Raw genomic sequence first — 22,154 nt, 5'->3', positions numbered from 1 at the left:
GGCTACTTTTTCATTGGAGGTGCGCGCAAAACCGGTTTCCTTCACTCCCTCCAACTCTAGGACCTGCCATAATGCTGGGGAAAGCTAGTACATTTGACTTGCCAGAAGTTAAGCATGCTTGCCGACTTTAACCAGGAGGCTTTTTTAGCAGCTTTTCTAGCTAGGCTAGCTTGCGTCTTTGACCTCAGCGCGGTCCATTTAGAATAACCAAGCAATTTAACACTACATACTGTATACTAAACAAGAGCGCTAACCCAGCAACACCACTGTGGCGAGGCAGGAATAGTTAGTAATAGCTAGCTTGCCTCAGATAGTTAGCCAACCTGGCTAGCATGCTATGCAGGGCTCATTTAGCTAGTCCGGTCTCGAAAGTCCACGTAGGACCGTATCACTGAGGTGGGACCGGACCCTTCATCAACAAGTCTGGGAAGAGAAGCAAGCAGTGCTTGACCGAGGCAGACAGGTGGCGGGGGGTACACATCTTTTTCGAGTAGCCTCCCGTAACTGGCATCAGAGTGTACAAGAGCCGGGTTGGGTGCAGGCAGATGACATTTGCTCCCACCACCTAATCCGTCTCTGCTTCCTGTACCTCGGTCCAAGCCGAGGTACTGGCTTTCGGGAAAGGAAGTCGCCATCAGTAATTCCAAGCTTCCTCAAGAATGATACATGTCCTTCCAGGGAGTTTGTACACAGTACGTGGCAATGCAAACACAAACTGTGTGCATTCTCTGTGATGCTGTACTGAGCTGGCTGTGCTGTGCAGCACTGTGCTGTGCTGGTTGTCGTGGACATGCTGTTGAGCGTTAGTCGGTCGTGGAGCAGCAGTATGCCATAAGGCCAGAGGATTTGTGTGAGGCTGAGCCGGGGAGAGGTTCTGCTCTCATCCAGATGTGGAGCGCTAATGACACAGCTGCTGAGAGAGGGAGAAAAGGGAGGAGGTGGAGACAAAAAGAGAGGGGAAACAAAAAAGGAGATGGAGGCTATAAGAATCTAAGCTATTCCTCCAGGAGTGTCCCTAAAGACCCATTTGAAATCATGGCCAACACCGCAGATGAGCCCTGCAGCTTTACATCATCTTACCCAGATCCCCAAACACTGGGCTGGAAATGAATAGCTATGCTCCTCCACTGTTGAAAGCCTCTGCTCTTGAATGTCATGCATATTACTTAAGAGTTCTCTCTCTAATGACATTACTGGGTCTCTTCATTGCATTCATTGCATCAGATAATAAGAGAGGAAGGATGCTGCTGGCTGCCCTCTCTCTATGCTTCACAGAATTGTGGCTGAATGACGACATGGATATTCAGCTAGCGGGATACACCCTGCACCGGCAGGATAGAACAGCACACTCCGGTAAGACGAGGGGGGCGGTCTGTGCATATTTGGAAACAACAGCTGGTGCACGAAATCTAAGGAAGTCTCTAGATTTTGCTCGCTTGAAGTAGAGTATATTGTGATAAACTGCAGGCCACACTACTTGCCTAGAGAGTTCTCAGCTATACATTTCGTGGGCTGTTTATTTACCACCACTGACAGATGCTGGCACTAAGACCGCACTCAGTCAGCTGTACAAGGAAATAAGCAAACAGGAAACCACTCACCCAGAGGCGGCGCTCCTAGTAGCCGGAGACTTTATTGAAGGGAAACTTAAATCAGTTCTACCAAATCTATATCAACATGTTAAATGTGCAACCAGTGGAAATAAATTCTAGATCACCTGTACTCCACACACAGAGATGCGTACAATGCTCTCCCTCGCCCTCCATTTGGTAAATCCGACCACAACTCTATCCTCCTGATTCCTGCTTTCAAGCAAAAATTAAAGCAGGAAGCACCAGTGACTCTTTCTAATAAAAAACTGGTCAGATGAAGCAGATGCTAAACTACAGGACTGTTGTGCTATCACAGACTGGAACATGTTCCGGGATTCTTCCGATGACATTGAGGAATGCACCACATCAGTCACTGGCTTTATCAATAAGTGCATAGAGGAAGTCGTCCCCACAGTGACTGTACGTACATACCCCAACCAGAAGCCATGGATTACAGGCAACATTTGCACTGAGCTAAAGGGTAGAGCTGCCGCTTTCAAGGTGCGGGACACGAACCCGGAAGCTTACAAGAAATCCCGCTATGCCCTGCGACGAACCATCAAACAGGCAAAGTGTCAATACAGGGCTAAGATTGAGTCATACTACACCGCCTCCGACACTCGTCTTATGTGGCAGGGCTTGCAAACTATTACAGACTACAAAGGGAAGTACAGCCGCGAGCTGCCCAGTGACACGAGCCTACCAGACAAGCTAAATCACTTATATGCTCGGTTCGAGGCAAGCAACACTGAGGCATGCATGAGAGCATCAGCTGTTCCGGACGACTGTGTGATCACACTCTCCGTAGCTGACACGAGTAAGACCTATAAACAGGTCAACATTCACAAGGCTGCAGGGCCAGATGGATTACCAGGACGTGTGCTCCGGGCATGTGCTGACCAACTGGCAGGTGTCTTCACTGACATTTTAAACATGTCCCTGATTGAGTCTGTAATACCAATATGCTTCAAGCAGACCACCATAGTCCCTGTGCCCAAGAACACAAAGGCAACCTGCCTAAATGACTACAGACCCGTAGCACTCACTTCTCTAGCCATGAAGTGCTTTGAAAGGCTGGTAATGGCTCACATCAACACCATTATCCCAGAAACCCTAGACCCACTCCAATTTGCATACTGCCCAAACAGATCCACAGGTGATGCACTCTCTATTGCACTCCACACTGCCCTTTCCCACCTGGACAAAAGGAACACCTGTGTGAGAATGCTGTTCATTGACTACAGCTCAGCATTCAACACCATAGTACCCTCAAAGCTCATCACCAAGCTAAGGATCCTGGGACTAAACACCTCCCTCTGCAACTGGATCTTGGACTTCCTGATAGGCCGCCCCCAGGTGGTGAGGGTAGGAAGCAACACATCTGACACGCTGATACTCAACACTGGAGCTCCCCAGCGGAGCGTGCTAAGTCCCCTCCTGTACTCCCTGTTCACCCACGACTGCATGGCCAGGCACGACTCCAACACCATCATTAAGTTTGCTGACGACACAACAGCAAACAGGAAACCTTGCCTGATCACCGACAACGACGAGACAGCCTATAGGAAGGAGGTCAGAGACCTGGCCGGGTGGTGCCAGAATGAATAACAACCTATCTCTCAATATAACCAAGACTAAGGAGATGATTGGGGACTACAGGAAAAGGAGCACTGAGCACGTCCCCATTCTCATCGACGGGGCTGTAGTGGCGCAGGTTGAGAGCTTCATATTCCTTGGTGTCCACATCAACAACACACCAAGACAGTCGTGAAGAGGGCACGACAAAGCCTATTCCCCCTCTGGAAACTAAAAATATTTTGCATGGGTCCTGAGATCCTCAAAAAGGTTCTACTGCTGCAACATTAAGAGCATCCTGACTGGTACGGCAATTGCTCGGCCTCCGACTGCAAGGCACTTCAAAGGGTAGTCCGTACGGCCCAGTACATCACTGGGGCAAAGCTGCCTGCCATCCAGGACCACTACACCAGGCGGTGTCAGAGGCAAAAGGCCCTAAAAATTGTCAAAGACCCCAACCACCCCAGTCATAGACTGAAAGTTTAGAGGGACGGCCAGGTCTTGGTAGATTTGCAGTGGTCTGATACTCCTTCCATTTCAATATTATCGCTTGCACAGTGCTCCTTGGGATGTTTAAAGCTTGGGAAATCTTTTTGTATCCAAATCTGGCTTTAAACTTCTTCACAACAGTATCTCGGACCTGCCTGGTGTGTTCCTTGTTCTTCATGATGCTCTCTGCGCTTTTAATGGACCTCTGAGACTATCACAGTGCAGGTGCATTTATACGGAGACTTGATTACACATGGACAGATGTATTGTATTTATCATCATTAGTCATTTAGGTCAACATTGGATCATTCAGAGATCCTCACTGAACTTCTGGAGAGAGTTTGCTGCACTGAAAGTAAAGGGGCTGAATAATTTTGCACGCCCAATTTTTCAGTTTTTGATTTGATTTGTCTTTTTACTGTTGTTTTATACACACATACCTTTTTTCTCTTTTTGCACCATTGGTTAGAGCCTGTAAGTAAGCATTTCACTGTAAGGTCTACACCTGTTGTATTCGGCGCATGTGACAAATACACTTTGATTTGATTTGTTGACAGGAAAAAGGATGTCTCTCCCCCTTTTTTCTGGAGGAAATACATTACAATTAAGGGTACATTTGTAAAAGTATTAATTGGATTCCTCTTTGAAGAATAGAGCCTCACCTTTCATCTTATGACCCGTATTAATCATTACTTCACAACAGGTGTTTCTTCCTGCCATAGCTCACCTGTCATCCTTAGTGACAGTGAAGGGGTTATGTAGGTCGTCTACCACTGATGCTGTAATCCATCTCTACAAATGAGATCGCTACCACTTCTGAGCCACATGAGGACATTATCCAGAACTTAATTATAACATGAAGTTTAGTATTAGCTCATAAAGAAAAACTGGATCTTACAATGGGGGCTCATGACAAGACCGATAAAACCTTGAAGATATGGCTCCCTTGGTCATTTCTTCATGTTGAGCAGTAGCATCCTTCCTTACCATATTGATTCCAACTCTCCCATACAACACTGTCAGGATAAACAAGCACAACCCAGTGAAAGGACATTAATTGGTGTTGTGCAGGAGGTTGCCGTGTGGCAGGCTCTGTTCCCATAGGAGGGCCCCGGACCCCTCCCCCTGACCCCCGGAGGTCACCCAGACACAGTGTCACAGTATAGAGAGAAAGGGCTTAGCAGACATACACTGGCCTGGCAATGCCCCCTTGTCTTGTCCTATCTGTCTAGGGCTGTGACTCGGGCCCTGGTTGAAAGAAACAGCAAAGAGGAGGGGAATCACTCATCCCCTTGTTAGCGGTGCAGACAGACAGCTTGTTTTGCCAGATGGCTTGATTTGCGGCCCTCTTGAACCTACGCACATAGCCCACAGGCCCAGCCCCAGAGAAGCCCTACAGGGAGGCCCAGAGGAAGAGGAGCAGGTGGGAGGAGCAGGTGGGAGGAGCGGGGTTGGGGGGGGGTTGGATCCTGGCCAGACTGATCACAGCAGGGTTGGTTTACACCATGATTACCCATCACTCATGGGCCATGAGCCTCAGCACAGAGCAGATCTGGTGAAAGATAGAGAAATAAATGATTATAGGACTACAAGGTGGGGGCTTGACTTCTACACATGGCTTTGAGGTGCTCGTTTGAATCTCCTTGATTATTATGACCAAAGAGGTCATGTGGGTGGGCTTGAGTGAAGTGTTTATTAGTTGTTTGCATCATCGCTGGTACTGTACTGAGTATTTCGTCACTGGTACTGCCCCAGGCTTTAATCTTAACATGTTAAAGAAGTGACATGGAGAGTTATTGCTCAGAAGTGGCTGCATTCTCAAACTCATTCAATTGAAATGTCTGCATAGATTGTATTTTTTATTTATTTTGGATGATTAATTGTGTGTTTTTGATTCACAGTGTCAACTGTCCCAAGCTTTGAATGGTGTGTCGGATAAAGCCAAGGATGCCAAGGAATTTCTGGTGCAGTTGAAGAACATGCTTCAGCAGATACAGGTAACATTGGGTCTTGCAGATCCAATTGAAATATCCACATGTATTGAAATAGAACACTGTTATTTCTGTCCTATATCAATTTAACTTGTATTCCCCATAAACGACTTTGCTGTAGTCAACTTTGTAGATCAAGGGTATACAGATGCTCAACAAATACTTAAAAGAAAGAAGAAATAAGCTCCAGATTCATTCATAATGTCAACTTTCTGGAATCTTTTTATTATGCAGGAAACTTGTGGGGACTATAAAAGGTTTTTTATTTATTTTTAGGCTGGCACTACATATAATGCACTTCTTGTCGCTCAGCGGGTACAAAGGTATCTGTTTGTGACCACGCTCACAGCTGAAGCAGGAGAGGGCTGCTGTGACACTCTAATCAGCACGGCAACACTGTCCACAGGGACTGCCCCAGACAATCGCAGCTTTTATACTGCACTTCCATGTCTTATCAGTCGCAGCAATGCTGTGTATTGTCAAAGACACCCCCCCTTGTTTTTACACTGCTGCTACTTGTGGTTTATTATCTATGCATAGTCACTTCACCCCTACCTACATGTACAAATTACCTCAACTAACCTGTACCCTGCACACTGACTCAATACTGGTACCCCTGTATATATCCCTGTTATTGTTATTTTATTGTGTTTCTTTTTACAATTTTTTACTTTAGTTTATTTAGTAAATATTTTCTTAACTATTTATTGAACTGCATTGTTAGTTAAGGGCTTGTAAGGAAGCATTTCACAGTAGGTTCTACACCTGTTTGGTGCATGTGGCATGTACTGTATTTTGTGCATGTGACAAATAAAATGTGATTTATTAAGACTTGTTCTCAGTTTGAGAGGATTGTATTTGAGTCAAATACCAGCTCTGCTCATCCTTGAACTGAGTGCAAAGTGTTTCTAGATTAGAATTCACTATCTCAGGCCTCATCTACTCTCACATAAATGATTGATATACAGTGTCGATGATGGATGATTTAACAGGAGTCAGCGTGGTGTCAGAATATGCAGTCCGGTGGTGTCCTTGCCCCCTGTCTCTCTGTGTCTCGCCCTAGCGCCCTGTACCTCCTTGTTCTGTCATTAAGCGATGTGTTGTGTCCCTGGCAGGAGAATGGGGTGGAGTTCGAGGCCTGCCTGGTGGCTCAGTGTGACGCCCTTATTGAGGCTCTGACGCGGCAGAAAGCCAAGCTCCTCACCAAGGTTACCAAAGAGAGGGAGTACAAGCTCAAGGTGGGTCAGTGGGTCTGATCTGATGGACGCTCCAACAGCTTGATGGGTGGGAGCGTCATGTTGAATGCAGTCTCACACACCAGACCAAGCTTGGATTATGCTGTGCACAATTAGCCTGGGGACCAAGTTATGTTGGCTGTAATGTACAGATGGCATCATTCAGTTCGGTGAATGGTTTATGGTTTATTGATAACAATAATCACAGTACTCTCTCTGCATCAAATATGTTAACATGACTTTGCACACTTAAAAAAATGATCAATAGATAACTGTTATTCATAATACAACTCTGAGTAGTGATAGACTCAGCTGTCAGCTCTCTCTAGCAACAAAGGGCATCCAGGGTTGTGCACTTGTTTTGGCCTAGGTCGAGTTGCATCTGGACCCAGGTCTCTTTCCTCTCCTCCCACTGTCCTCTCCTTCTGAAGCCCCAGCTGAGGGGTGGGCCTTGGCCTGCAGGCTGGCTGGCGTTAAGCTCTCAGTGGGTCACATGGATCCATGCCCAGGCTCAACGTGCCCGGCTGGAGGATTGGGGCTTCAGAGGACAGCTGTTGTGTTTATCAGGGCTGGAGCTGAAGAGCAGCTAGGACTGCTGCAGCATCACACAGCAGAAAAAAAGGGTCTTTTCATTTCACTTTGATTAAGGCCGTCACACTAATGTGCCCTTTTCAGAAGATGACAAAATAAGAGTTTTATGGACTTTAGTTCACGGCCATATGGTAAAGTCAGTAATTGGACTGTAAATAGCAGTTGTTGGGCTTTTACCAAACTACTGTCGTGACAGCATTTGGTGTCCATTACATTTGATCTCCTACAGTGTGGTGGAGATGGATGGTTGGTGATTAGCGGTAAGCTACTTTATATCAGCTACAAGACAATGATCTGACTGATGACTGAAAATATTTCAGCTATCACGCAGCTGTTTCTATCATCAAAGGCACAAATATCTTATTTTTTTATCATGTAATCCCAACATCAGGGCATTTGTTTCCCCCTGTTCAATGGTCAAGTGTTGTGTTAGTTTGTGTCGGTGAACGTCATTTTCTACTTCATTTCTTCAGAGCCAGTAGTCTGTCGGCTGTGTTTTTATCAGTGGCCTCTTTCGCCACGCTACACATTCCCAAGGAGAGAGTAATGTCATGTGATTCGTGACAGTCTAGTCCAGGCATAATCCATAGAGTGCTGGATTGTTATTGTTTTAATGTTGCGTGATGTGAGGATTATACAGTCAATTCAATCTGAGTTGTTACAATTATTTACCTTACTGCCCATTCATTATCATTGGATAGATATGACAGTTCCTGACTGTCCTCTGGTGTGTTTATATTTGTGTGATATTTTATTCAATCTAACCTTTCGGAATGCTAATTTTATGATTATTTTATTAAATTAAGATCCAGTTGAAGTTTATGAGCATTTAATTAATTATGGGCTTATTGCCTGAATGTGTCAGTGAAGTTTGGAATTGTAAGGCTTAATTTGATAATAGAGTGATTAACTGCTTTGAAATTTATCTACCTTGTATGACCTTTTCATTATGATCTGATAGTCATATTTTTCCTGAAAATGCAAAGATGAGTTGAACACATGAGCAGGTATAAGTGGTCTACCCAAAAAATGGCTCATAAAATGGTGACAGTCCACTGAATTTCAATTAGCTGTGAATTAATGGCTTTGACACTTACCCAAATCCCTTTTCCCCAGTGCTCTGTGCTCTGTGGAGAGGGGGAAGCACACAGAGTCAAACATGTGGTTTCCATATGTTTGATGCGTTTGATACCGCTCCATATATTCCATTCCAGACATTACAATGAGCCTGCCCTCCTATAGTACCACCCACCAGCCTCCTCTGATCAGCTACTCTTCCTGGGGTCCGTGTGTGTGTGTGTGTGTGTGTGTGTGTGTGTGTGTGTGAAATGCCTGCCCAGTGTTAATATGACATTAAAGAGTGCCTGTCTGTGTCCTTCTGGCTTCTCATGTGTTGTGTTCAGGTGGTGCGTGACCAGATCACTCACTGCACTATGAAGCTGCGTCAGACCACGGGCATGATGGAGTACTGTCTGGAGGTGATCAAAGAGAACGACCCCAGCGGCTTCCTGCAGGTACAGTAGTGATGTATGGAAGGATAGATGAATGGGTCAGGAGCTCTGCAAGTAGAAGGTTATGGATGAGGCTATCCTTGCTGCCTGCCGGTCTGCCTCTCACGCAGAGAAAACTTCCCTCAGATGTCCCTGTCTCCTACTGGGCTATAAATGCTAAGACCAAATAGAGGAGACCTTTGAAGAACCGCTTATATCTTTTACTATACTAATAAATATTGATTGAGTACATATGATAAGTTTGTAGAAAGATGTGAATACATGTTTTTGTTGTTGGCGAAGTGTGGATGAAGATATTGATACTTGATAGGTCATTCCAAACCATTTCTCATTGGCTTGCACTAATACAGATTAACGTGATACCGAATGTTGGTATGTGACACCCTCATCTAGGTGACTTGTCATATTTAGTTCCCCACACCATTAGCCGGAAGCCATTGATTCTCCTGGTCTTTTGATAGGAGTGGTCTGAATCAGATGAAATAGAGTGGAAAGACTATCTTCTGGGAATCGATGGTTATCTCCTCCCTTCAAATTTGTATGAAGTATTGGTTGTACAGTTTCTTATACCCCTTGGAACAAAATCTGTGCTCTGTACATAAAAGCTTGTATACATTCTTACAAAAGCTCTGCAGGTAGCATGAAAGCTGGTACCCTACAGCAGTGATTCCCAACCAGGTGTATTAGAACCCCAGGGGGTACTCGGCCCATCCACAGGGGGTACTTGAGAAGACTCCTGAGTCCACTGGGCTACTGGTAAAATGCACATGAGGGGGTACTTCAGGGGTACTTCGTGCAAAGCCAAATTCAGTTGTTGGTGTTGTAACTGAATAAGGTTGGGAACCAGTGCCCTACAGGGTTATTCCTAAATGCAGCACATTTCCTGCTGGCATTTTTCCAGAAGCACAAAGCCTCGAATAAATCATAAAAAGCAACCATATTGCGCTCTGTAATAGTATATTTACTATGTAGATTCAAGTTTTAGGGGAGTTGTATCTTCTTTGATGCTGATCCCTCCTGCTGTGTGTGTCTCTGTGTAGATCTCCGATGCGCTGATCAAACGTGTGACATCGTCTCAGGACCAATGGGTTAAAGGGGCTCTGGAGCCCAAGGTGGGCCCTGAGTTTGACCTGACCCTGAACACCGACCCCCTGCTTCAGACCATAATACAGCTGGACTTTGTCCAGAGCAAAGGTACCCAATCTATGTAACGCTTTAATCCGTTTTATACGTCATATTCATATACTTGCTACAGTTTGTATAGTGTGAGTATATTCATACACATGTAATATATTGTTACATTGTTAAGGACAGTTCGAAATTTACTGGGGGGGGGTCTGGTCCAACTCAAGTTGTCATGAAAAACAAATGCACCCCCTCCCCAAAGTTTTCACATGACCCTCCCCTTGTACTGTAAAATAAATTGAACACCCTCCCCCTGCATAGAATTAACTCTAAATAATGTTTAAGACCACAAATAACAATAACAGTAGCAACCATGTATTTCTTACCGTGGACTTTACCACTTCAGCATGCTTTTATGGAACAGTCGATGCCACGCAGGGCTACGGGCCAGAATGTTGAGGGTTCGCCACAGACGAGCTCCCTCTCCCTGTTTGTTTCATTACACAACGATCAGAGCCTGGTGCAGACAATGATCAGCTAGGGGGAAATCTGATTTCCAACATTTTCTTTCCATATTAATAATTATATAAAATATATGCAACAAATCTTAGGTTTCTGTGCTAATGCACCACACAACCAATAAGCAAAGCATACAGACTTCGGGCACTTCATTATCATGGTTTCCGTTTTCAACACCACAGTAAATAGACTATATCAATCTCGACAAACAGAAAATACATCCCTCCCTATCTTGTAGGCTTACCCTGTATTAAAGGCTTGGCTTGGCAAAAGCCGAATGTCATTAAACATTTTGGTGTTTTGTAACAGATGTCTCTTTCCATTCATCAATTGGCCGCTGCAGTTTGGATTGATTGATCGATAGATTTAGTTAGTTAAAAGAATACATATACTGTACACAAAGATTTTTTTAAAGTGACCAGGATTTCACAATATAGTCAGCAACTTATTTCCATTGTGGTCCCTATTTGTTTACATAAATACTATACAATTACATAAATACAGACACATTACAGAGATAGACAAAACAAATGCTCAACCTCCAGATGAGTGTGAAGGGGGAGTTTAAGTACAATTCTCTCAAGCTATTCCTTGTGTTTCGATGAAATCACATCGGTGTCATAGCACCGGAATATCTCTCTCTCTGAGAGAGCATATAGCATATGCAAAACTTTAAAGCCTATTTTTTTGAGGGGGGTTTAGGCTACTTTCCTAAAAAAAAATCATTGTTCACCTCACGGTTCAGCTGTCAGAGATTTTAGTGCAAAATGTATCAGGGCAGTGCATGCCCACTGTATTATATTCATATTTAAACAAATAAGCTTAGGCCTAACCCCAGAGAGAGAGATATGCCGATGCTTCGACGCCGATGTGATTTCTTTATGTCAGATGGCTACTGCGTCTGCTATACAGATATAGACCTACATAAAGAGGGTAATTAGTAAAAAATGTATCCATTAATGTTGTATAAAGATAAGCATTATATTGTTAGATTATAGATTATAGGAGTAGCTCTGTTAGGGCTGAAACTGTCTTCCTCACCTCAAGTTCAGCTTTCGGAGTCAGTTGGAGAGCTTAAAAGCCACACCATACTAAACCTTCACAAACGTTTCTAAACTTTATTAGGGTAATATCAAAGGTAAGTCGAGCCGTTCTTTATAGCAAAAATACGAGCAGATGCGTGAATGTAAACCAGGGATGAAAGGCACTACCCTCCCCTATGCCCCTCAAACAAACACACAACTCTCCCCAAAGCAAAACAAGAAAGTTTGATAACCCTCCCCTATTTTGGACCACACCTCCCCCCAGTGAATTTCAATCTGTCCCTTAGATTTCAGTGGACTCATCTTTTAAGTGTGCCTGACTGTACTGTGTTTTTGTATGGCTATTCATCAGTTGAGCAGATACTCTTGTCTCTTGTGAAATGCATAATCTGTACTCATTCTGTGCTTAATTGCTTGGTGAAGTGGTAGAAATGTTTTTTTTTGCAAAACTGACCAGAAAGGTGTCCATGTTTTACAATCCAAATGCTTGGCTGATGTGACCAAGTTCAATATTCTGAGTATACTATGTGTCCACAGCTATTTTGCCATTAGTCTATTTTTAACAATGCAACGAAATATTATGCTTGAGTAAATCTGAGCAAGATTTGTAGTGTATATCCCCTGGCAATGTCCTAGAATACCAGGATATATTTTTTCATAAACTAATATGTATTTCAGTTCACTTCAACACTTACTGAAGCAGACAAGATTTTCCCTTAGCCAGTTGCCAACTCAGTCTGGCCCAAATAAAACGTAATGTAAAACAAATGTGATTTTGAACCCATGGGGAGTTGAACCAGCATTCTCTTGAGAAAGCACTGCAATTGATCAGTTGCACTATGTTGCAAAATAACTCAAGCATCACACATGAACAAATGTCCAATATCGTGTTTCAGATATTCAGGAGACTCCATTATTGAAACAAATGCATGCAGGTGGACTGAAAGACACGGAGAGCTCAGGAGGTATTTCAGAGCTGCTATATGATCACCCAAATCCAAGTTGTCCCTTTTCCTCCTTGAGACCTGCCACCCCACACCAGGCCACCACGTTAAGGGGCATAGAGTGGTCCCGACAGTGCTCTCTTCCTATGCATGTTTTACCCTTTACACTCTTCCCTTTTAAATTTGACACCTGCCTGACAACAACCACTATCACCTCTACTTATCCATGCAGTGATAGATGTTAACTCCTCTGTGGTGTTCCTGCCATCCGTTTTTATTCCAGTGGAGTCTGCCACGGTCCCCCCGGCCCCCCTGCTGCAGCTGGAGAAGTGCTGCACCCGCAACAACAGTGCCACCCTGGCCTGGAGGTTCAGTGTGTCCCCTAGCAACTCCATTGAAGGCTACGTCCTGGAGCTGGACGACGGCAACGGGGGTCAATACAGGGTCAGATAATACTTCATATATTAGAGACGGTGTGTGTCGTCATGTCCGACGCTCCATGTAGTCTGACACTAGGATGGAGAACTTCACGCTCTCCTGTTTTAACAGTAGATTTAGTCAAAGAATTGAATACTTTAATCAAAGAAAGTTGATGCTCATTATGCAATGCAAGGAATCTATGGGAAATATTTTATTTAGCCAAGATTATTTCAATATGTGTAATACATTTCCACTGTAATTATATGTGGAGTAAATTTCACCTATAGACAACAGTTGTCACCTCTACGGAATCTTTTATTATTCATAGTGCTTATGCTGGAGTCAGAGCTCTAACTAACGCCAGAAGGTCCTGTGCTGTACTGTATATCTGCATGTCCTAGGAGGTGTATGTAGGGAAGGAGACCGTGTGCACCGTGGACGGCCTCCACTTCAACAGCTCCTACAACGCCAGAGTCAAGGCCTACAACTCCACCGGGGTGGGGCCCTATAGCAAGACTGTGGTGCTGAAGACATCTGACGGTGAGTCTTCTTTCTGTCTTCTCTCTCTGTGGACCTAACTGTAGACATGAAAGGGAAGACCACTCTCTGACTGGGGACCAGGGGACGGCAGGCTTAATTAGTACCCGGGGTGCAGTATGATACTCTGTATTCAGCACTGCTGAGCCAAGCTAGTCCTCTGGGACATCCATAGCCTGCTGTTTGCCGGCAGTGCCTCTCCCTTCCATCAACCAGCAACACTCTTGTTTTTGTCCTTAATGGCAATGGCATCCCGATCCCACTTTAATGGAACTCTGAGGAATGCCAACTGCTCGGCATCTGACCGTAAGGCGCAACAGAGGGTAGTGTGTACGGCCCAGTACATCACTGGAGCCAAGCTTCCTGCCATCCAGGACCTATATAATAGGCAGTGTCAGAGGAAAGCCCATAAAATTGTCAGAGACTCCAGTCACCCAGGTTATAGGCTGTTTTTTCTGCTACCGCACAGCAGACGGTACCAGAGGGCCAAGTCGAGGATCGAAAGGCTACTTAACAGCTTCTACCCCCAAGCCATAAGACTGCTGAACAATTAATCAAATGGCCACCCAGACTATTTACATTGTTTTGTACACTGCTGCTACTCGCTGTTTATTATCTATGCATAGTCACTTCACCCCTACCTACATGTACAAATTACCTCAACTAACCTGTACCCTGCACACTGACTCAATACTGGTACCCCCTGTATATAGCCTTGTTATTGTCCTTTTATTGTGTTACTTTTTATTATTTCTTACTTTAGATTATTTAGTAAATATTTTCTTAACTCTTCTTGAACTGCATTGTTGGTTAAGGGCTTGTGAGTAAGCATTTCACAGTAAGGTCTACACTTGTTGTATTCGGCACGTGACAAATAAAGTTTGATTTGACTTGTGCAATCTGTCACTGTCCTGGCTGGGTGTGGTGGTGGTAGCTGGGACCGAGTCCCCAGAATCCTCCTGGTTTATCTGCCCAAAGCTAAGAGCAGTAAACATCAGGCAGCGCCATGCCAGAACCAGAGCTGAACGAGCTCCACTAAAGAGGTGTCCAGTCCTGATATAGTGCTGGCAGACAGTGGAAGTGGTTTTGCAGTTTAGCAAAGCATGACAGCGAGCGCGTGCCAGACTGTGATTACTCTAGCCTGTCAGTTCTGGAGGGAAGACAGAGAGAGAGCAGAGGGAGAGAGAATAGGCTGTCGATGCCATTGATTGAGTGTAAGGCTGGGATTGGGAGGCAAAGCATGGCAATGTGCTGACGGCTGACAGAGCGGTGAGGCAGGGAGAGAGTTTAGACTTAGAGTACAGGCGGCTCCAGCTATGGCTCTGCCAATTGCAATAACAATGGATCTCTGCATGTGGAGGCCTTAGAAAGTGCCTGTCGTGTGCCAGATAACTGTTTATTCCAAAATAGTAGTGTCTCTCTGAGGAATGGGGCTAATTAAAGCAATACATTGCAATGATTTCATACAGCAGTGCCTTATGGGCAAAGTGCTGCGGAATGAGAATTAATTCAGTGCTTGACATTTAAATGAGAACATCACGTTGAATTTTTCATTGTGGCGCTTTGTGAATATTTCATGTGTCATCTCCCGGTATGCAGCCCACCATAGGGTCCTAGCTGATCGTGCTGTTCTATAATAGCATCATGTTTCATTCTTTCCTGCTCTCCATCTTCCACTAAGGTTCACTCAGGCAGCCATGGCCTAGAGACCTGGAAATGTTCTCGTTTCTCTCAGACTCATCCTACTGCTCTACTTTGTCTCTCCTGCAGTGGCCTGGTTCACCTTCGACCCCGCCTCGGCTCACAGGGACATTGTGTTGACCAATGAGAACCAGACGGTGAGCTGCAACAGCTATGATGACCGTGTGGTGCTGGGGACTGCCGCCTTCTCCAAGGGGGTACATTACTGGGAGCTCATGGTGGATCGCTATGACAACCACCCGGACCCAGCTTTCGGGGTGGCGAGGATCAACACGATGAAGGACATGATGCTGGGGAAGGATGATAAGGCCTGGGCCATGTACGTGGACAACAACCGCAGCTGGTTCATGCACAACAACTCCCACACCAACAGGTAGGTGGGACATCTCTCAGGGGCGGAAGGCTGACTCCTGCTCCTCCACAGCTTCCGAGTTTAGAAATAATCATCATCCTCATTGTGTGTCATACTGTCAGAAATAGCCCACTTACGCACGCACAATATTGGCAGGCAGTTAGTTGTAAATGGAAGAGATAATTTATAGGGCAATAATCTTATTATTTTGTGATAATCCATTTTTACTTATTTTATACTGTATACTTACTGAGTAGCATAGAGTAATGAAAAAACATAGATTCAAATTCCACAGGCTTAGCAATCTACCTCCAGGGACAAGAATACACAAAGCACAATCCTCCTTCCCCCTTAATGAACAATAATGCAGTAGTAGTTACCATTTTCAGTCGCTGATTCAAAAGTTTCCCTGTGATCATCTTCGTGTTTGTTCACCCTCATTATTTCTCTTCCTGTCAGCTGTCACGTTGGAGCCTATCACCCACAATGACTCACTCATTTCCCTCATTAAAGTGCCAGGTATACATGAATGTCAGGTAATCATCAAAGGCAGATTTTTGCTTGCAATCCTGCTTGTTTGTTTCTTTCGCCTAGTGGATTTCTCTGGAAATACACTAGGAAGTCCTGTAGCTTTGTGACAGAGCTGTTTGACAACGGAGATGCTTTCACACTTCCACCATTTTGTTGTTTGAGCTGCTCACTCTCAAAAACCAAAAATCTGCTGGCTTTTTGGGTGAGTTGACTGGATTGAGTTTAACTATTTACATACAGCTTTGCATTGCCAAAGTATTTAAGATGTTTGGATACTGATGTATTTATTTGACTTTGTGCCATTGGAATGGAGAAAGCTACACACCCTGAAGGAAAAGCTCGAGAGGCGTTTTTCATATATTTGTTGAACCACAAGTAATCTGGATTTAATGCACATCAATTCACACACAGCCTACATACAAAACACACATTATTTTGCAATTAGGTCAAATCTAATGTTTTGAATAGAGGAAACGATTAACTGCTGAAAGCCATTTGCTGTAAACTGTGTTTGGAGTCATTGGCAACCCTCTATCCCTCTGAGATCCCATACCACTCTCAAAGGGCCTGTTTGATCTGTTTTGATATGGTCCATTAGGCCTAGACTCAGTGTGTGTGTGTGTGTGTGTATTCTGCAGGGCCGAGGGGGGCATCAGCAAGGGTGCCACTGTGGGCATCCTGCTGGACCTGAACAAGCACACTGTAACGTTCTTCATCAACAAACAGCAGCATGGCCCCGTGGCCTTCGAGAACCTGGAGGGAGTCTTCATGCCTGCTGTCAGCATCAACAGGAATGTCCAGGTGAACAGACAGTCAGACAGAGTTGCTTAGATGGGAAAACATTGTTTTTTTTGTAAAAATGTGGGTAGTTTTGTCTCGAAATCCAAGGAGTATGGGCTTAATTTAGAAATTAAATTAATCTCCAAATTAGGAATATTTGCATATGCACATATTTTTATTAAATTCTTATGTACCAGAAAATATACATTATGTTAAGTTAGTACACTCTGTGGCTCCTGAAAGTCAAATCCTGGATCTCGAGTCAGCAGCTTTGTCTGTCATGATCTCATTTTGTAATGTTTGTCCTTCACAGGTTACCCTACTAACAGGAATGGAGGTGCCAAAGAATTTTAAGCAGCAGTAGCCTCCTAAGGTGTCCTGGCACAGTCCCACCAATGTCAAAATGTACTCCTCCTGCTCCATCCCCATCTGTTCTTGCTACTACAGCATATCTTATGCTGTTTAATGCCTACGATCAAATATCACCCTTGGAGGGAGTCTTATATACGAGGGACATTTGTATATAAAATATTCTGTTGTTTTTGTAATTTTCCAAGTCCTAATTGCATCTCAAGCCGTACAATCAGATTCTGTGTTTACAGTCAAAATGCCACAGGGTGCTTTAATGAAGTGCATCACTAGAACGAAATCCCATATGAGGGTAGAGTCATGAGATGTCCTACAGTACCATTCCTCTACTTCTCTTCTCTCAGGTTCCTTCATAGAGACATTCTATACTCCAATTTCTTTATAGGAAATCAATAGATGGGTTAAATGCATTCAATTGTACAACTGACTATTTATCCTCCTTTCCCTTCTCATTCAAAAGTTGAGAATAAAAGAGCTTTTCTTAGACACATTATCAGTGAAATACTGTCTTTGCAACTTTACAAAGCCTTTCCATACCAGAATTGGAATAAATTCAACTTGAAATGTGCTTATTTGAAAATGACCTATGGGGATTTTATACACTATACATTTAATTTAATGAAATTGAATTCACCTCCAGCATAGATCGTCAGATCTGTGTAAAGGACTAATCAGAGGACAAACGGTACCTACAATTCTGTCACTAGATGACAAATCTTGGTTCAAAGTGAAGCCAAACCACTGTGACATTGAGATGTAACATAGCCATGTATATTTTGTCAAATGATTTAAAATGCAAATATGTATCTTTTTTCAAACAATTTACTGTATATGCATTGGATTTTACTACACTATTGAAATATTTATTAAGATGGTGTATGCTCATGTGAATAAATAAGTATTGTTAAAGGTATTGTAAAGCAGTTAGAAATATTGTATTGACAGACCACTAGAGGGTCAAGATAGTATGTAAGGACATTGTAAATATGACTAATGTGTCCTAAGCATTCTAAGCAAACTAGTTTACTAAACTCCATCTGTACATAGTAAAACTATTCCTAAAACAGTGATATGCAGAAGCCTTTCAAACTACCTAGTACAGTAAAATACATTTGCCCCCTAGAGTTTGAATTCAAAACTACAGCATCACTTTTAATAAAAAAAAAAAGAAGTGTTTAATCATTTATGTGACAATTTAATATCTTATGGGGCTCAAGCACAATGTCAGATGACAAAATTAAATTTAGAGGGTTAAGCAGTGCATTTGTGATTTGTCTGAGGGAGCCTTAATGGAATTGTAGATACTAGGCAGGCTTATTATCCCACATGTACATTTGACCATGTCCCCATAAAGTTCACATACTGGTATATCATTAATCATAATTAGATGCAGTTAGGAGTTGTTTTGTATCATATTCTGTAATTCTAATTTTTTGAACATTTTAATCTCCGACTGCTACTAAAAGTGTTGCTTCAAAGTGATGTACCCTTGATCCAAAATGGTAATAGGTCTTTGGATTAAGAATAAAGCTATTGTTATTAGAATAAAACTTCTACTCCGAGTCTGTGTTGAAGCATGGTGGTACACCCTTGGTGAAAATGATTTGTACTGTTCTTGTATCCTCGCTTGGTAAAAACACCAAATATAGTTATGCATTGTTGAATGGTCTTAGAATCTAATGTTGGGTTTATTTAGCTGTGTTTAATGTTCTCTGAACAGAGCCAATGCCTTGTACATTAAACATGTTGATATGATGTAGAGCAGACTGTCTGATTACAGAACTATAGTATGTCCAAAGCTAAAATGTGGAGGTGACCATTCCCAGGGTACATAAATTATATTGACTAAAGCCATTTTGTATAGACAAGCCAATGTATCAGGTTGCAGACCATAATATCAAAGGAATATTTGTAGTAAATTCACATACTAGCTTATCGTCTCTAAATGTCATATTGTAGTGTTTGGCATGCATTTACCAGCCTGCTTCTGAATGTGAACACCCCCCCCACACACACACACGAAAGAAAATAGTGCTAGAAACAGTCATGACTGTCAGATTACAATTTGGTTTGAATCACCCTGCCTCAAGAGACTGACAGTAGACACATTTATTTCATCTATTTATTTATAAATGTATACTACATTTCAGAGGTTTATTTTGCCCACGTTTACTGTTCCCACCCTCAGTATGCCATGTGGGGAAGGTTGTTGCCGTGTCTGGGGGACATCCCTCTTCTAAACACAGGCATGCAACTCATGCCCTGGGGTCGTGACTAGTTCCCTCTCACTGCCACACTACCAGAGAACTAGGCAGGGTGCACCACCAAACCGCATAGGGAATGTCATCTGGTCCATTAGGACACTGGCATCCGTGTCCAGTGTGTTCACAAAAAGCTGTGCTTTATTTTATAGAATCCTGTTACGTATGTTCTTTAGTTATCATACGATGTAAACGTTTCGTACTTCTAAGTGGTTTGTATATGAAATGAGTTGGCATTGTTTTCATATTATACAGTTTAAAAGAAGAAAAATGCTGTCTTTCCTTTATATAATGAATAAACTGTGATGGAATATGAATGTGCTCTTCATATCTTTTCTGTAGTCTTTCTGGGATTATGTTAATTGTGGCTTGGACATCAATTGTCCGTTACTGCATCTTCATGTGAAAAGTCTCTTAACTCCCAAAAATGCAACTCTTAATCATTGTTTTCACTTCATCACTTTTGTGGCATTTATTTTAAACTTATTTTTTTTTGATGGAGGCTTTTATTTTCTGAATTTCTTTGGTGCTCAGGACCAGCATTCCATTTTTAAAGCGTCCCACCTGGCCTGTTGGAGCTTTACCGGACGATGACTTCCTCTTCTCATCCCTAGTAAATGGTACAGCATGAAACATTCAGTGAACACAGAGTATGAAACATGGAGATTTAACACTTAAGGGAGGCAGAAATTCATAATAAGTGGAGGCATGGAGCAAACATGTACTACATAAGTTACTGACAGTGGTTCAAACCTATTCAATTGTGGCAAAATGTCCACATATTTGGAAATCTATTTAAAAGCTAAACTTAGATTAACATCACAAACCTTGGTTTAGTCATCTTCTTTTTCTTTAAGTCCTAGAATGGAAAATAATTGGTATACAAATTCAGAACTGAGATGACATCACACTCAATGCGAAATTAGGGGGATATCATTCAATTTACCGTCTGAATATCGTCCTTTGCCTTTTGCTTCTTGTCCTTAACCCTTTGCTGCAACACTTTGTAGTTTACATACTCCTTCTTAGGGGGCTGTGATAAAAATAAAAATTAAAGCTTGTCAGACTATTTACTCTGCTTCATCATAACCAACTCCCACTTTACACAACTTTGTCCGAGGATCATGTTTGTAGATTACGAGGGAGGGAAATTACATGGTAAACTCTGTTGGTGTGCAAATAGCAGCAGAGATGACATTTTCTGGAATGTGACCATAATATCATGTTTACCCTTGCTCCAAGCATGATGGCTCGCTCCTGTTCAAAAACCCTCTGCTGCACTTTCTGGTATCCAGTGATTCCAAATCTATGAACTTCTAACCGAGCCTAACAAACAAAATAAAACAGGAAAACATTGTATTTCAACAAAATAATTGGATCATTCGTATAAGATTGTATCATAATTGGGTAGAATTTCAATATCCTAGAACATTCACTTTTACCTTTTCTAGACTGAATTCATCTGGGTCCACCTTTTTCTCTTTTGTTTGAGAAGGCTGGAAGGGAGGAAAAATGTATGAGATGCAATGATTCTAACAAGAGGCTCAGGTTGAGGTGAAACCGTAATATGCCATTTACAGATGCCATTAGGCATAGTACCTTGTCCTTAACCTCGGGCATTGGTGGCTTTCTGGCTTGTCTCGGTCTCTTTGTAGGATCCTGGAATGTGACCACCTCTACTGGTGATGCCTGTTTAGTGGTTGAACTTGTGTTTCCAACTTCAGAAGCACCAGGAAGGTCAATCGCTGAGATATCTGAATGTCTGACTTCCAGACTGTCTTTAGTATCACTGCAATCGTCTGCAGCGGTGTCCTCGTCCTCCACCTCACTCCTTTGGGATCTCTTCTTCTGTGACTTTTGTTCTCTCTTTGATACTGTTCGATCACCTGTAACAACATGCTGTTAGAAAAATCTTCAAGACCACCCGCACCAAGCCACACAAATGAGCAACTAGCTACCTTTCTCCTTGAACTGGGGTGGCCACGGCTCATGGAGAGCTGCTAGTTGCGTGGGCTTTTACTCCAAACCTGCTCAAATACACTTGATTATGCTAATCACGTTTCTAAAAAGCAGCTCCTTAGTATAACAAATGTTAATGCAGTACTGGAGCAAAAGCATGCACACCCAATTACTCTCCAGGAAGAGGTTGGCCCTGTTTCAACACGTCACAGACACAGCTAGCTAACGTTTGCTTTTCTGCTCGCTAGCTAAATTAATGGCTAGCAAGTATAAAAAGCAGAGATAAACTGGTAAATAAAGGATGACGTCCAACCACTACTAGTAAGACATCCATCTCTGGATAGCTAATGCTAGGTAGATTCCAACACGCTAGCTTAGCTTTGTTTGCTAACTAGCAAGCTAAATTGCTAACTTTTGCTTACCGAAATCATACAGCGTATTCAGGACATGGTCAAGAAAAAACTGATCCGTGTCTTCTTCCTTTCCATTCTCGTTGTTGTCCATTTCAAGCAGTGACTAAACTAATACCATGTAAAGACGAAATAAAATAGGGAAACAAAGAAAAAACACGATTGTGGATGACTGATAACAAACCAATGTACACACGTGTGTGTACTAGGCAATTGAAA

At 43.0% G+C, this 22,154-nt stretch overlaps 2 protein-coding genes across 2 annotated transcripts in view; one reads left to right on the top strand and one right to left on the bottom strand.

Annotated features, from left to right (window-relative positions):
• Positions 1-19,682, top strand: part of LOC135505978 (E3 ubiquitin-protein ligase TRIM9-like) — a 26,201-nt gene extending 6,519 nt beyond the window's left edge. The window contains exons 2-10 of the mRNA XM_064925288.1: positions 5,558-5,653; positions 6,763-6,885; positions 8,877-8,987; positions 10,025-10,178; positions 12,899-13,059; positions 13,437-13,575; positions 15,343-15,646; positions 16,795-16,957; positions 17,250-19,682. Coding sequence (XP_064781360.1) covers positions 5,558-5,653; positions 6,763-6,885; positions 8,877-8,987; positions 10,025-10,178; positions 12,899-13,059; positions 13,437-13,575; positions 15,343-15,646; positions 16,795-16,957; positions 17,250-17,300 — 1,302 coding nt within the window. The 3' untranslated portion in view covers positions 17,301-19,682. The remainder of the gene's footprint in view (positions 1-5,557; positions 5,654-6,762; positions 6,886-8,876; positions 8,988-10,024; positions 10,179-12,898; positions 13,060-13,436; positions 13,576-15,342; positions 15,647-16,794; positions 16,958-17,249) is intronic.
• c19h1orf131 (chromosome 19 C1orf131 homolog) lies at positions 19,414-22,154 on the bottom strand. The gene is made up of 7 exons (XM_064925291.1): positions 21,948-22,154; positions 21,166-21,452; positions 21,009-21,062; positions 20,797-20,892; positions 20,513-20,599; positions 20,394-20,425; positions 19,414-20,176 (listed from the first exon to the last, which is right to left on the bottom strand). Exons 1-7 carry the CDS (start codon positions 22,027-22,029, stop codon positions 20,050-20,052), a joined length of 765 nt encoding a protein of 254 aa, XP_064781363.1. The 5' UTR covers positions 22,030-22,154; the 3' UTR covers positions 19,414-20,049.

Source organism: Oncorhynchus masou, chromosome 19 (assembly GCF_036934945.1).
Source record: "Oncorhynchus masou masou isolate Uvic2021 chromosome 19, UVic_Omas_1.1, whole genome shotgun sequence".
NCBI classification, from domain to species: Eukaryota; Metazoa; Chordata; class Actinopteri; order Salmoniformes; family Salmonidae; genus Oncorhynchus; species Oncorhynchus masou.
The sequence above is the reverse complement of the archived record's forward strand: the minus strand, read 5'-3'. Positions and strand labels throughout refer to the sequence as shown.